Source organism: Oryx dammah, unplaced genomic scaffold (genome assembly GCF_014754425.2).
Source record: "Oryx dammah isolate SB20612 unplaced genomic scaffold, SCBI_Odam_1.1 HiC_scaffold_13, whole genome shotgun sequence".
NCBI classification, from domain to species: Eukaryota; Metazoa; Chordata; class Mammalia; order Artiodactyla; family Bovidae; genus Oryx; species Oryx dammah.
The window spans coordinates 15410320-15426662 of record NW_024070197.1 but is presented as its reverse complement, the minus strand read 5'-3'; the positions used below and the strand labels follow the sequence as shown (position 1 = coordinate 15426662).

General features: G+C 52.5%; 1 protein-coding gene across 1 annotated transcript in view; it reads left to right on the top strand.

Moving 5' to 3' along the window:
* SPTBN4 (spectrin beta, non-erythrocytic 4) overlaps positions 1 to 16343 on the top strand; it is a 75989-nt gene that overhangs the window by 29768 nt on the left and 29878 nt on the right. The window contains exons 15-19 of the mRNA XM_040252645.1: positions 1126 to 1876; positions 3740 to 3942; positions 7574 to 7664; positions 11408 to 11554; positions 13101 to 13364. Of these exons, the coding sequence (XP_040108579.1) occupies positions 1126 to 1876; positions 3740 to 3942; positions 7574 to 7664; positions 11408 to 11554; positions 13101 to 13364 (1456 nt within the window). The remainder of the gene's footprint in view (positions 1 to 1125; positions 1877 to 3739; positions 3943 to 7573; positions 7665 to 11407; positions 11555 to 13100; positions 13365 to 16343) is intronic.

Genomic DNA, 16343 nt, shown 5'->3' with positions numbered 1-16343 from the left:
CCAAAGGGTATACAGCTCAGACCTGACTTGGAGCTTGACACTGTCCGGCAGTATCATCACTTGCTTGAGGGCACAGAGCAAATTTAAAAAAAAAAATCTTTTCACGGTGCCTACAGATCTTAGTTCCCTGACCAGGGATCAAACCTGTGCTCACTGCATTGGCAGTGTGAGGGAAGTCCCATAAATTTATTTTAGGATAAAATAAGTTTGACTCAGCACCTGGCTTATAGAACATGCTCAACTACTATTTATTGCATCCAACATATTATCTGACGTCATAAGCCGACAGATTTCACATTCTTTGGTTCCAGAACCCTTTGCACGCTTAAAAGCAATTTAAGGATCCCCAAAGAGCTTGATTAATGGGTTATATCTGTCAGTATTTACTATATTAGAAATTAATACTGAGTAATGTAAAATAGTAAGTCATTAAAATAATAATAAACTTACTATGGTAACGTAACTTTTTAAATGAAAAAGTGACTATTTTTCAAAACAAAAAAAAATGTAGCAAGAAAAATGGTGTTGTTTTGCATTTAAAAAAATTATTATTTACTTTGGCCGTGCTGAGTCTTTGTTGAGGTGAGAGCTTCTCTGGTTGCCTATGTGGGATCTTAGTTCCCCCACCAGGGATAGAACCCAGCCCCCAATGCAGGGGGTCTTATCCATTGGAGTCTTATCCATTGGAGTCTTATCCATTGGACCAGCAGGAAAGTCCCTGTTTTGCATTTTTGCACATCTCTTTAATGTCTGGTTTAAGAGAAGGCAGCTGAGTACTCAGGTCTGCTTCTGCAATCAGTCTTTTTCCTGTAGCTTCTGGAAATCTCCACAGTACACTCGGCACAGAATGAAAGTGAAAAGGCAAATAGCGTCTTAGCATTTTGATGAAGATAGCTTTGCCCTCGCTCAGGTTACATTTTGAGAACCGCTGTTCTAAGCAAATGTGCCCGGCAGAGTCCATTTTACACAGGGAGGAACTGGGGCTTGGGGAGATAAGGATGCCATTCCAAGGTCACACACACAGTGGCTGGGTTCCACCCAGGGTCATGGGCCCTCCGCAGCCAGGGCGGGGCGGGGAGGGGGGCGTCTCCGTCTTCCTTACGCTGCCCTGCTTCTCCTCGGTAGGTGGAACCGCATCGTGGAGCTGGTGGAACAGCGAAAAGAAGAGGTGAGCGCGGTGCTGCTGGTGGAGAACCACGTGCTGGAGGTGGCGGAGGTGCGCGCCCAGGTGCGCGAGAAGCGGAGGGCTGTGGAGAGCGCGCCCCGGGCGGGCGGCGCCCTGCAGTGGCGCCTTAGCGGCCTGGAGGCGGCTTTGCAAGCGCTAGAGCCGCGCCAGGCGGCCCTCCTGGAGGAGGCGGCCCTGCTGGCTGTGCGCTTCCCGGCTCAGGCTGCGCGGCTGCATCAGGGTGCGGAGGAACTGGGCGCCGAGTGGGGCGCTCTGGCCGGCGCGGCTCAGGCCTGTGGCGAGGCGGTGGCGGCGGCCGGACGCCTGCAGCGCTTTCTGCACGACCTAGACGCCTTCCTGGACTGGCTGGTGCGCGCCCAAGAGACGGCGGGCGGCGGCGAGGGGCCCCTGCCCCGCAACCTGGAAGAGGCGGACGCCCTGCTGGCGCGCCACGCGGCGCTCAAGGAGGAAGTGGACCAGAGAGAGGAGGACTACGCGCGCATCGTGGCGGCCAGCGAGGCGCTGCTGGCGGGCGACGGCGCGGAGCTGGGCCCGGGCCTGGCACTCGACGAGTGGCTGCCACACCTCGAACTTGGTTGGCACAAGCTGCTCGGCTTGTGGGAGGCGCGCAGGGAGGCGCTGGTCCAGGCGCACGTCTACCAGCTCTTTCTGCGCGACCTTCGCCAGGCACGAGCGGTGCTACGCAACCAGGTGCCCGCCTCGGGGGTTGGCACGTGTGGGGGTCTGAGGCCGCAGGGGATTTCAGGAACAGAAAACTGTATGGAGGAGTGTGTTTGCGGGGACCACTGGGTTCCTGGCGTATCTCATGCTGCGGGGGAGAGGGGGGCGCGGGTATCTAGTATGAATAGCTGGGTTTGTGAATAATCCGGTGTGAACAAGTGTGGGTGTGTGTATAACAGAATTTGAGTATTACGATGGGGAGGAGGGTGTCTTACTCTGTTAGAGGTGACTAAGAGTTTGTGGACTGTTCTGAGTGAGTAATGCACTTGGACGTTCTTTGGAGCGACTTCCTGGGTTTGTGGGTTATCTGGAAGGAAATAAGAGTATGAGTTTGATTGGTGATGGTTAATGGGGTTTAAAGAAGCTCTTGGGGTGGATAAGAGAGGATGAAGGTTAAGGCAGGAAGGTTCAGGTTGAGGGATTCTTGTGGTCAGTAAATGATTGTGGATTATGCGGCTGTGGGAGCCTAAGTTAGCAGGCTATCTTCTTCTTGGGAATGGCAGATTGTCTGCACAGCGTCACTGCGTTTATTATGGCGTGAGGAATCAAGTGCCATGGTTATCTGGGAACAGCTGATCCAATTCAAGGATCTTTCTGAGATGGGGACCAAGTTTGAGGATTTGGACAAGATAAAAACACCTAGTTTTCAGATTGTCCAAGAGTAGATACCAGCTTTTAGGAATCATTTTAGAAAACATGGGCTTCCCAGGTAGGGCTACTGGTAAAGAATCTGCCTGCCAATGCAGGAGATGCAAGAGATGAGGGTTCAATCCCTGGGTTGGGAAGATCCCCTGGAAGAGAACATGGCAACCCACTCCAGTGTTCTTGTCTGGGAAATCCCATGGACAGAGGAACCGGGCTGGCTACAGTCAGTGGGGTCACACAGAGTCAGACAGAACTGAGCAGGAGCATCTGTTGGAAAGCATGACAGCCTGTGCTGGTGTCAAGAGAAAGCTGGCTTAGACAGAGGATGAGCTGGAGGAGCAGACAGCAGGCCCCTGGAATCATGAGGTTCCTAAACACTGCAGTTGAGGTGGCCTTGAGACGCTCATTCTGACCCACCCATGTTACCAGTTGAAAAACTAAACCCAGAGAGGGAAGGAGCTTCCTTGAAGTCACATGGCGCCTGCTAAGTCTTCAATTAATCAAATACTGAGTGCCTACGCTATATCAGGTACTTTTCTGGAGCTGAGCACAGAAGAAACAGAACACAAAATCCCATCTTCATGTGGCTGGCATTCGTGTGTGTGTGTGTGTCTGTGGAGGAGATGGAGGAGATGATAAAGTAACTGCATATATAATATCATGTCAGATATACGCTATGAAGGGATTTCCCAGGTGGCTCAGTGGGAAAGAATCCACCTGCCAAGCAGGAGACTTGTGTTCACTCCCTGAGTCGGGAAGATCCCCTGGAGAAGAGAATAGCAGCCCACTCCAGAATTCTTGCCTGGAAAATCCCATGGACAGAAGAGCCTGGCGGGCTACAGTCCATGGGGTCGCAAAGAGTCAGACACAATTTAGGGATTAAAGAACAACAACAAATGCTGTGAAAAATAATAAAGTGGAGTAAAGGGATAGCTGGGGCGGGAGGCGTGGAGAGGATGATATTTTTCACAGAAGGTCAGAGACCTGAGGAAAGTGAAAGAGGCAGCATGGGGTATCTGGAGGGAACAGCCTGGGACAAGGACCTCACGTGGGGCCACGCCTGGCACGTTCAGGGCTAGAGCCTAGTGAGCAGGGGAGAGCAAAGGGGTGGCTGGGCAGGCCCGGAGTCCCTCAGGTCCTGGATGGAGCAGGGCCGAGCAGAGCCTCCCCCGCCCCCCCCGTCCCCAGGAGATGGCACTGTCAGCTCAGGAGCTGCCGGGCACCGTGGAGTCGGCGGAGGAGGCGCTGAAACGGCACCGCGATTTCCTCACCACGATGGAGCTGAACCAGCAGAAGATGCAGCTGGCCGTGCAGGCCGCCGACGGCCTGCTGAGACAGGGCAACGCCTACGGGGAGCAGGCCCAGGAGGCTGTGACGCGGCTGCTGGAGAAGTAGGTCCCTCAGACCCCAGGGGCCCAGGGGCTGGGATTCAGCAGAGGAGGGGTGACGAGGCCAGAATTCCCTTTCCTTCCATCACATTGCTGCTTCTCTGTCTCTGTTTTTTTGGCCGAGCCATGAGGCTTGTGGGATCTTGGTTCCCTGACCAGGGATCAAACCCATGCTCCCTGGAATGGAAGAGCTGAGTCCTAACCACTGGACCTCCAGGAAATACTCTGTCTCTCTCTGATTTCTATTTAATTCCATATTGCTTTAGATTTGATTTAAACTGATGTTGGTGAAAAGGTAACTTGTGGTTGATAACCCCAAAGCTGCAGAAGTATATATACTGTGAAAAGTTTCTCTTCCCAAGCCTGCCCTCAGCCTGAAATGGCAGGACTGGTTGTTACAATGTTAACATCTACTGTGTGTCAAGCACTATTCTAGGCCCTGGGCAAAACAGCAACCCCTCCCTTCCTAAGAAATAGTCCAGCCCTCAAGCAGTGACAGGGAAGCCTGGCGTGCTGCAGTCTGTGGGGTTGCAAAGAATGGGACACCACTTAGCCACTGAACAGCAGCACCACAGTCCTTACAGGATTTCCTTCAGGCCTGCTTCTTTCTGTCGTCACTGTTTCTGCTCGTCCTCGTGAGGAGAGCTTTCTCCTCTCTGGCATGAGTGAGGCAGGAGGAGAGCCTAATACTGCTCTGCCTTTTGTCTCCTGACGGAAATCATACCCCATCCCTCCACCACTGTCCAGAGTCCTGAGACCCCAGCCCCTCATCTGTCTGGCTCTGGCATCCTTTCCCCCTAAATTCATTTGGGAAATGGATGGTGGAGTTTTCTAAAGGAAACTTGTATGGGGATTCTCATCCTGAGGAAACAAATTCATGATCTAGAGTCCCCAACTCCAGGCCTGGCACCTTCTTTTACTCCATGTTTCCTTTTTTTTTTTTTTTTTTTAAATTGTATTGGCTTTATTTATTTATTTGGCCATATCGGGTCTTTGTTGCCACACACGGGATCTTCACTGCATGCCACGGACTCTCTAGTTGCGGCACACGGGCTTAGATGCTTCAAGGCATGTGGGAATCTTAGTTCCCTAACCATGAATCGAACTCAAATCCCCTGCATTGCAGGGCAGACTCTTAACTGCTGGACCACCAGGGAAGTCCTTCACCTTTCTTGAGTATCTACTCTCTGCCAGGCTTTGCAGAATCAGGAGGAGGAGGAGCCTGGAGGGCTGTTCTTTTGAGTCGTGCCTTTCTTCCTTTGAAGTCATTACTTGCTTCTTTCGTTCTAGTGTTTATTCATTTATTCTTTAGCCAATTGAACAGGGACTGAGTCCATGCTGTGTTCCCGGCTCCATGTGGGGTAGTGCCAGGCATCCCCTAGTAATCGGGTCAGAACACGGTTCCATCCCTCACAGAGCTCTCATGCCATCTGGCAAGGATGCCCAAGAATGGTCAGGGCCGGGCTGGGGGAAGCACGGGCAGAATGGGCAGGTCCAGGATGGAAGAGGTGCAGGGATCTGAGGGAGCCCTGGGGTCAGACAGGGCCGGGTCCCAGTCCCAGCTCTGCCTGTCAACCTGTGAGATTCAGGGCAAGTCACTTCTCTCTCCCCATGGGGCTCACCTCGCCTGGAACCTGGCCCTGCCCTGCGTGAAAAGATGTTCTTGCGTTTTGTCTGCATTTGGCACATGAGGCTCAGAGAGGGGAACAGACTGGCCAGAGGTCACGGCTGTTTTCTCACCCTCCAGGAGACAAAGGGTTTCTCTCATCCCTGGGACAAGTTGGCTGGTGAAGGCCTGGAGGGACTGAGTTTAGTTCCATTTCAGAGGCATTTCTCGTTTCCTGAGCTGAATCTGAGCAGGAGGGAGTCCATATTCGGTTTGTCTCTGGCCCTTCACATTCCTCCATCCAGTGGTGTGCTCGGTTATCTTTGTAACTTCCTCTCGCACACTCCATCTCTTTGCCTCCATCTCTCTGTAATCTATGTATCTCTGTCTCCTTCTCGCTCCCTGTTTTTTCTCCTTAGATCTACATCTGTCTTTTCTGCTGCCTCTCTCTTTTTCTCAGACATTTTACTTCTGTTTCTGACCTCCCTCTTTCTCTCTGCCTGTCTCTCTTTCTCTCTCTTTTAAAATTAATTTTGGGTTGTGCCAAGTCTTCATTGCTGCTCATGGGCTTCTCTTGTTGCAGAGCAGGAGCTCTAGAGAGAGAGCTCAGTAGTTTCGGCGCATGGGCTTAGTTGCTCCGTGGTACGTGGAATCTTCCCAGCCCAGGGATCAAAGCTATGCCCTCTGCATTAGCAGGCAGATTCTTAACCTGTGGGCCACGAGAGAAGTCCCCTCTGTGTCTCTCTTGCTTTCTTTCACTCATCAAATACGTATTGAGCACCTACTGTGTGCCAGGCCCCTTTTTTTAGGTATTGCGGAATACAGGGGTGAGCAAAACAGATAAAAATTCCTGCCCTCGTGGAATGACATCCTATGGGGAAGACAGACAGGATAAATATGGGATATATACAGTGTGCTGGATAGTGTTAAGTGCAAAGGAGAACGTTAAAGAAGAAAAGAAAGCCAGAAAGTGTTGGTCAGCGGGCAGGAGGGGTCTTGCTAAGAAGGTGACATTTAAGTACACTTTGAGGGGAGGAGCGTTCCAGGCAGAGGAAACAGCCAATGCCAGCCAACGCTCTGAGCTGGGAGTTGTTTGTTCAAGGCACAGTAAAGTGGGACCCTTTCAGCCCTCTCTGCCAGGCCTCTTGGGCACTTTGCCTGCACTGCAGGCAGGAGGCCAGGCTGCCTGGGGCTGTGATGCCTGCCGGCTCCAGGTTGGCGGGGCCTGCCTCTCTTTGCCTCCCTGTGGCTCCAGCCCTGCTCTACCCATGCCCTGCTTTCATCCCTCTTTCCAGCTCCGTTGCAGCCTTCTGTGTGGCTGGCTGTGTCTTAATGGGTGGCATCTTGCCACTTCTCTACCTGTCCCTTTCTGGACTCTCCCTCCCAAGACTCCCTCAGCCCCTTCCTTTCCCTCTGCTTCCCTGTCTGTGGTGGTCTCTTCATCTCTGCCTCTGGCACTACCCCGCTTCCTTTCTTTTTCTCTGTCTTTCCTATTTCCTCTGTCTCTGGGCCTCTTTCTCGGTCTCTCCCGAGTCTCTGTCAGTCACTGTTTCTCGAGGTCTCTGTCTCTCTGTCTCTATTCTTGCGTGTGCTTCTGTTTATCTCTCTAGGTCCTTGCATCCTCCTCTGTCTCTGAGTCAATCTGCCTCTCCCTCCTGGTCTGTCTTTCTCTCCAGGAGTTTCTTCTTCTCTAAGTTTTTGTCTCCCTCGGTATCTCTTACTCTGTCCGTAGCTCTCTGTTCTCTCTCTCTGTGGGGTTGTGTCTCTCTAAGTGTCTGTATTTCTTTCTTTCCAGATATCTACCGTCTCTGTCCCTCTCTCCCTCCCCTCTGTCCTCTCCAGCTGTCTCTGGCTTTGCCTTCACTGATGTTTCTTTGCCTTTCCTCGCATCCCCACATTGCTCTCTCCTCTGCCTCGCTCGTACATATGTCCCAGGTTCCTAGCCCTGCCAAGTTCGATGTCCTCACAGGCTTACTGCTAGCGCCCCCAAACTCAGGCTTCCCCCAACTCCTATCTCCTCATCCCCAGGAGCCAAGAAAATCAACTACGGGCCCAGCAATGGCTGCAGAAGCTACACGATCAGCTTGGGCTGCAGCACTTCCTCCGAGACTGCCACGAGGTAGGAACTCTAGCTGAACTCCAGCTGTGCTGGGCACGGACTTCTTCGCTAAGGAGGGAAGTGCTCCAGGGCAGAGGCGTGGTGGGGGCAGGGACGCCCCATCTAAGTGGGTCGCGCAGCGATGTTCACCTGGCACCGCCAGGAGGCGTGCGCATCCTGGCCTCAGTGCGCATGCTCCTCAAGTCCCTCCACCCACGCGGGCGCGGGGACGGGGGGATGGAGGGAGGGGCCTTGGGCGCCCCTGGCAACGGCGCGCGTCCGCGCCTAAGGGTCCCGCGGGGACGCGCGCTGATCTCACCTTACCCGCAGGAGATTCGTGAGAAGTGCTATGCTGGGGAGAGGAACCAGAGACAAGGAGAGGGGTATGCGGGGAGGCGCGGGTGGACCAGAAATCCAGAGCGCAGCTTCGGTCAGAGGTGGTCCAGGACCAAGACTTCACCCCTTTAAAAGTGTCCAGGAATCAAGCTCCGCCCCTTTGGAGATGACCTGCACACCCGTTAGGATCTCCCCAAAACAGGGGTGGTCTAGAGCCCCTTCTTCGTTAGAGACGACTCGAGATAATGTTGCCTTTCTCTCCTTCCCTTGCATTTTATAGAAACTATGCTGGATTCTGACCCCATAAGAGATGGCCCCATGAGAGATGGCCCAGTGAACATTTTCCTAATCCCAAACAGAGATGATCCTGGTCTCACCTATCTACCTGACCCGGGATAATTAGCAACCCCTCCACGAAGACACAGTACAAGTTTTCTGCAACCAAAGATGGTTCAGGAACCAGGTCCCAGTCTCCCCAGTCAAAGATGATTTGATTCCCGCCATGGTGAACCTCCGTGTTCCAATCCCCCCGGCCCTCCATGAAATGGTTAAGGGCTTCCGTCCTCTCCTCCCAACTCAAGTTCATTAGAGATGGGTCTGGGACTCTAACCCACTAGAGATAGGTTCAGGTACCCCTGTCCCCTGCCTTTTTCCCACTGGGAGATTATTCTGGACTGAAGTCTTAAAGAGTCCAGGCCCCCTCCCACATTTTCCACTCCTGTATAGTTGAGGTAGCCAGGAATATGAGCCCCTTCCCATCAGAGATGATTCAGAAGCCCACCCCACCTCCCCCCCTCACATCGCTGGGGTAGGCCAGGCTCCAGCCTACCCCTCAGCCCCTCTCCGCCGCTGTTTGGTCCTGGGGTCCCTTCCCCCTCTCGTTAGATTGTTCTGGACCAAGCCCAATCATCTGAGATGGCGCAGAACCCCCGCCCCCCACCCCACGCTTTAGGGAGGGTGATGATTTCTTCTCCACCCGCATATGGGCCCGGCAGGGAGGCAGGCACCGGGGCAGGCAGGGGGCGCGCGCGGGCGGGCGCGCGGCCGCGGCGCGGGGGCGGGGGAGGGGGCGCGCGTCCGCCGGAGACTCAGCCGTCACCACCGCTGCCGCCGCCGTCGCAGTGGAGGGGCGAGAACCCGCCCGCCCGCCGCAGGGACGCCCCATCAACGCCTCCGCCACTTCAGGTCTCGGGGGCGCCCAGGGGAGGGGGCTGATGCGCGCCCTCGCTGAGGCGGGCGGGGGGGTAGGGGGCTTGGGCGCGTGCTCGTCCGCCCGCCGCGGGAGGGAGGGAGGGGCGTCGGCGGCGCGGGGGTGGGTCGGCCGGGCGCTGGGACCCCAGCCCCGGGGAGGGGCCCAGATGCCGGGAGCTGTCCGCGGTGCTGCTGCGGGTGGGACTGAAGGGCCGGGTCCCAACGGATAGTATTGGAGACAGGGGACTTCTAAGGCTACTCCTGGGATAGTGTGGGTTTGCCCTGGGGATTAAGGGGGTCCCAACGTCTCTAGGGGCCTCTTCTCTGGGTAGAGGGGCATCTGAAATTTGCGCTGAGGTTGGGGGACTCGCAACCTTTGAAGGGAGTCTTCCCTGGTTCTTGCGGAATCTGAATTAGTCTTAGACGATGGGGGCGAGTCACTTTTGCCGGAATCTGCCTTGGGCGATGAGGGTCTTGGACTTGCTCTGGGTTTGGAGTGCTCCGACTTTGGGGGCTTTTCCCCCAAGTTATTCGGGACTCTGGCTTTGCCTTCAGTGATGGGGGGTCAGTCACTTTGGGGGGGCTTTACTTAGATGACGGAGTACCTCTCCTTCAGGGTCTTTGCTTTCCCTGTGAGCTGTGACTGCCATTGGCAAACTCTTCCCTGCTTATGTGGGGAATTTGTGAATAGCGTTGGAGGATTCAGCATTTGACTTGGCTTGTGTGTGTGTGTGTGTGTGTGTGTGTGTGTGTGTCTATGTATGTATGAAGGAGTCTGAAACTGTTTTGGACCCCTGGGGAGCACATGCCCAGGGGATAGAGTGGTGTTTGGCCGACTGGGAATTTGTCCTTGGCTATGACTGCAAGCTAGAGTCCATGGGTTTTTTTTTTTTTTTTTCCAAGAGGGAGGAGGAGGATCTTGTGACTGAGGGGGGAGGAGAAAGAGGAGGAGCGAACTGTCCAGGTGCCAGGTTTGGTCATGAGTGGGGAGGTTCCTGCTTGAGGGACAAGTCTTATTGGAAGGGAAGGGTGGCTCAGAAAGCAGCCTTGTGATTGGTCCTGCTGAGGGTAGTGAGAAGGGCCCACTCCTGTTGCTTGCGTTTGGATGAGTGATTTTGTTGGGAAGTGGGGGCACTAGAACTGGCTTTGGTTTGGGAGGGGGGTTGGTTACAGAAGTTCTCTCTGGTCCATGTTGGAGAGTCTGATCCTAGATTTGGAGTGTCTCCTTTGGGGCAGACTCATTTGGGGAGCCAGAAAGTAGCCCTGATGCTTGCATTTGGGGGGTTGGCTTTGGTTGGGGGTTAGAGCTCATCATGGTCTTGGGAAACTGTAGTCTTGGCCTGAATCCTCAAGGCTAGATCTGGGTGTCCTGTGGGCTAATTAGTGAGGCTGGATCTGGGTTGCAGGGCACAGGTCTACCCCAGATGGGAGGGATGATTTGGAGGGAACTAGACTTGGCACTGGGGCTTCCCAGGTGGTACTACTGGGAAAGAATCCGCCTGCCAGTGCAGGAGATGCCAGAGACACAGGTTCCATCTCTGGGTTGGGAAGATCCCCTGGAGCAGGAAGTGGCAACACCAGTATTCTCGCCTGGGAGATCCCACGGCCAGAGGAGCCTGGCAGGCTACAGTCTATGGGGGCCATAAAGAGTCAGACACGACTGAGCATGCACACAGACTTGGCGCTAGTTGGGAGTTTTTTTAGGGGTTCATCTAGCCATATCGGGGGTCTGGGTTTAGATATGGGGCCTTCACTTGATACCTTTGGGAATGATTTGGATATCTTGAATTGGTCCTTATTAGAGGTGGTGCGAGGAATCGAAGGATCTAAGTATTTCTGGGGGTGGGGTGCCAAGGCTGACTTAGGTTGGAGGGCTTGTTTTGGAGGTTTGATTTGGCTATGGGTAGGAAAACTGGTCCAGGAACCCTGCCTAGGAGCTTAGGGCTTATAGGAAGTTGAGAAGGGCTGTCCTGAGGACAGGGGCTAAGGGATGAGGCATTCTGGAGAGCCTTTCATCCATCCTCTACTCCCTAGAAGAGGCCTTAAGCTGCCCTCACCACCACCACCCCGCCACCCCCGCCATGAAGGCCTTACTTGCAAAGGTTCTTCATCCTACCCTTTTCTCCCTCCCCAGTTCTAGAAGCCTAGCCCTACCAAAACTGGGGACATCGTGGTGGGAATGGGGGCTATGCTAGGTTGTGGAGAATTGGCTGAGCCCCTCCCCCTGTCCTGCACAGCTGGATGGCTGGATCCATGAGAAGATGCTGATGGCGCGGGACGGCACACGGGAAGACGGCCACAAGCTGCATAAGAGATGGCTCCGGCACCAGGCATTCATGGCCGAGCTGGCTCAGAATAAGGAGTGGCTGGAGAAGATTGAGAGGGTGAGGATTCAGAAAGCCTCTCTGCCTCTGCCCAGGGTCAGGAGCCTCCAGGGAACTCACGTCTCACCTCCTTCACACTCCACTGCCAGCTTGCATTTCTCATGCCTTTGAACTGCTTCAGGTCATTTCCATGCCTATTCCTAGCTCTGTGGCCTTGAGTAATTCATGTAACCTCTTTGAGCCTCAGTTTGCCTGTCTGTAAAATGGCCAGCATCTCTTCTGAATGGCTGTTAAATATTTTACCCCTTCCTATAATCTCTTTGCCAGGCTTCCTTCCACACCATTTGGAACATTTGCAGTAGGAAGTCAGGTAGTCAGGGTGAGGCAGCCCCAGGAAGCGAGGGTTAAAGTGAGCACTGGACTTCCAGGGACAACCCAGGGTTCTCATTCTGTCTATGCCTGTTACCAGCTCTGAGGCCTTGAGGGAATTGTGTTAACTTCTTTGAGCCTCAGTTTGCTCTGCTGTATTTTCATTTTTTATTATTTTTTACTTTTAATATTTTACCGAACTGTAGTAGATTTACAATATTGTGTTAGTTTTTGGTGTACAGCAAGGTGATTCAGTTATGTATATGTATATGTATATACATATATAGATGTATATATTTTTTTCTTACGGTTTATTATGGGATACTGAATATAGTACCCTGTTCTATCCAATAGACCTTGCTCTACTTTATTTTTTTAATTTTATTTTTTAACACTGGAAACATTCTGTATTGGGGTATAGCCAATTAACAATATTGTGATAGTTTCAGGTGAACAGTGAAGGGGCTCAGCCATATATGCTCTACCTTGAAATTAAGGACATAATAACTTCCCTGGGCTCTTGTGTATTTAAAGTACTTAATACAAGGCCAGGCACCTAGGAGCTGTCATTGCTATGATGTTGTTATTTTTAATATGTAATATGATATATGTGGCTCTAGGCCAACATATATGGGAGCTTGACTTCAGTCTTGGGGGGACCCAGGTAGATTTTTGCTGTAAACATCAACCCCCAAAACTGCCCCTAGACCTGCAGCCTTGTATCCCCCCACCATTCTAACTCAAATGGAGACACCGAGGTGGATCTTAAACCCTTAAATGGTCCCTGGTGCCCCATAAATAGTGGCATGAGGCAAAGCCATGCTTCTTGACTTTGAATGTAACAGAGGTTTGTTCTCTCTGCCTCTCTCCCCCTCTGTCTCTTTCTTCCTTCTGCGTCTCTCCGTCTTATGATCCTCTCGCTATGTTTGTGACTTGCTACATATCTGTGTCCATCTCTTTGTTTTCTCTGCCTCCTTCCCATGCCTCTGTGTGTCTCTCTGCCTCCCTCCCGACACCACTGTCTGTCTGTCCATCTCTCCTCGTCTCTCCTCCCATGCTTGGTGCTTTCTCTGCATTGACCCCCCCATGTCTTTGTTTCTCTGTGTGCCCTCAACTCCTTGCTTCCGTCTCTCTCTCTCCATATCTCTCCCTATGATCTGCTGCCCCCGTATTTCTCTGTCCCTCCCCACCATCCGCTCCCTCACTCTGACTTCCTACCCACCATTGTCTGGGGCAGGAGGGCCAGCAACTGATGCAGGAGAAACCAGAGCTGGCGGCCTCGGTGCGGAAGAAGCTGGGTGAGATCCGGCAGTGCTGGGCAGAGCTGGAGAGCACCACCCAGGCCAAGGCGAGGCAGCTCTTTGAGGCCAGCAAGGCCGACCAGCTGGTGCAGAGCTTTGCGGAGCTGGACAAGAAGCTCCTTCACATGGAAAGCCAGCTGCAAGACGTGGATCCTGGTGGGGACCTGGCCACTGTCAATAGCCAGCTGAAGAAGCTGCAGGTATGGCCTGACTGATGCAGATGGGGGCTTTCTAAACACAGTAGGGTCCCAGCCAGAGTCAGACCCCACTGGAGGTATTTCAGAGGATATTTAAGATAGGGGTTTAGTTCAAATGTGTTAGAAGGGCTGGAAGCGGAAAGGGAATATGAGGCAGTCCAGCTAGTTAGTTACTGGAAGCAGCCGCCGCCCCTAGGGCAGGAGAGAAAAGGGAGAAGAAAGATTTAGAGCCGAGAAGGTAGATAACAAGCACACTGAGGGTTTCTCAGAACCCTGACATCTGTTTCCCTGGATCGAGAAACCAAGGCCCAGGGGTAGGGGGATGGCTTTATACAGAATAATAACAATATTCATGGGACTTACCTGGCGGTCCAGTGGTTACAGCTCCGTGCTCCCAGTGCAGAGGGCATGGGTTAGATCGCTGGTAATGAAACTAAGATCATTCATGCCATGTGGCAAACAAACAACAAGAAGAACTGGCATTCCTGGAGTGCTTCCTCTTACTGAGGAAGCCTCCTTGCTGAGCTCTTACTGACTCCTGCCAGCAATCCTGAAAGAGCAGTACTATTATTATCTGCCATTTGACAAACAAGGAAACTGAGACACAGAAGGTAGAACGCCTGGCCCAGGGACACACAGCCAGTCAGCGTCTCCGTCACAAAGCAGGGGCTCTTAGAAGACAGACCACATCTGCTTTATCTCTGCTTCTAGCCCAGCAGCCAGTGGATGCTCAGTATCTGACTGATGTGCTGACTGAAGGTTTGAATGTGGGTGTTGAGTCCGTCTCACCCACCCAAGGTGTGACACCTCCTGCCCATACATCTTAGGAATGATGCCTGAGGCTCTGGGGGGTGAACATATGGCCCAGGGTAGCAAGTGGCCGAGCCTGGATTCAAATCCAGGTCCCTCACTTCTTCACTACTCCTGTATAATTATGCATCTAGAGTGCTTGACATGGTGTCTGGCAAAAAAAAAAAAAGTCAATTGATAATAAAAGCCCATGACACCAGTTAGTATTTATTCAGTTATCTATGCAGCAAATCTTTATTGAGCAGTTATGTCAGCACGCCAGGCGCTTTTCTAGAATACAGCAGTAAGCAAAACAGATGGAAAATCACAGCCCCCGTGAGGCTCCCATTCTGGTGAAGAGATGGGCAAAGGAGCAAAGAGAAGCACAGACCTGCGTGAGATGCCAGGGTCGTCACCGCTTTCTCTACCCCAGTGGCTCTCAACTGCCTCGTCTCCAGGATCCCTTTACCTCTTACAAATCCCTGAGAATCCCAAAGAACTGGTTTGTGTGGATTATATCTGCCAATGTTTACTATATTAAAAATTAAAACTGAGACATATTTTAAAAATATATTTTTATTTATTTGGCTGTACAGGTGTTAGTTGCAGCATCTTTAGTTGTGGCATGCACGCTCTTAGTTGTAACATACGGGATCTACCTGAACAGGGATCGAACCTGGGCTCCCTGCATTGGGAGCACAGAATCTTAGCTACTGGACCACCAGTGAAAGTGAAAGTCGCTCAGTCATGTCCAACTCTTTGCGACCCCATGGAATATAGCCCGCCAGGCTCCTCTGGCCATGGAATTCTTCAGGCCAGAATACTGGAGTGGGTAACTGTTCTCTTCTCCAGGAGATCTTCCTGACCCAGGAATCAAATCGGGGTCTCCTCATTGCAGGCAGGTTCTTTACCAGCTGATCTAAGTCCCTAAAACTGAGACATATTTAAATGATCGGTTTGTTTTGAAAAACAGTAAGGAATCAGTCAATCACATATTATCCCCAAAGCATTCTTTTTCGAAGAACAGCTATAATTTCCAGAACAATGGAGGCAGAAGGGTGGCTTCATTCTCAGTGTTGCAGCCTCCTTTCATGCCTGGCTTAAAAGAGCACTGGAGGGACTTGTCTGGCGGTCCAGCAGCTCTGTGCTTCCACTGCAGGGGGCATGGGTTTGATCCCTGGGTGGAGAATTAAGATCTTGCATGCCATGAAAGGCACTGGATTCTCACTGCTTCCAATAGCACACGTCCTACAGTTCCTGCAGAACCCTGCTGTGCACCTGGGAGGGAATGAGAGAGGCAAATAACACCTTAGGTATTTTAAAAAAAATAATAGTTGTAACCTAGGGACTTCCCTGGTGGTCCAGTGGTTAAGACTTCATGCTCCCAGTGTAGGGGGCCTGGGTTCCATCCCTAGTCAGGGAACTAGATCCCGCATGGTGCAACTAAGAGTTTGCACGCCACAATTAGAGATTCTGTGTGCCGTAGCGAACACTGAAGATCCCACGTGCCATGACTAAGACCTGGCACAGCCAAATAAACAAATAGTTTTTAAAAATAGTTGAAACCTTGCAGACACCTTGAAAAGATCTTGGGAATCCCCAAGAGTCCTCAGACCACACTTTGAGAACCACTGATCTGTGCTCTGTGTCTGCCACAGATAACCCATCCCTCCTCTCCAGCAGCCCTACAAGGAGGGGCCGTGGCCATCCTCACTGGACATGTGAGGAGACCACAGCACAGGAAAGGTCTGTGGCTCTCCCAAAGTCACACAGTGGCCATTCAGGGCCACATTCAGTTCCCAGTCGCCTTCCTCCCTCGATACTCCCAGACCACAGGGAGGGAAAGTGACCCCCTCACTGGTCTCTGAAAAATCCATCACTATCTGAGGCCCACACTGCGTTGGCTGGGCAGGCAGTGATGGCCTAGCCCCAGGTCTGCTCTGAGATCGTCCAGAGTACTGGCAGAGACAAGTGGTGGCCTGGATGGTCAGACAGAAGAGAGAGCAAGAAGCACAAGCAGCCAGGGGCCAAGTGATGAAAGCCTGGGCAGGGGAGGCAGACAGGCCTGGGTTCAAATCCCAGTGTCCTGCTCTGAGCCTCTGTCATCCCATCTCTGCCTTAACAAGGCCTCCCAAGTGAAAGTTGTGCACCAGGGTGTGGTGAGTTCCCAAGAGATGGGGATCTGTGACTGTT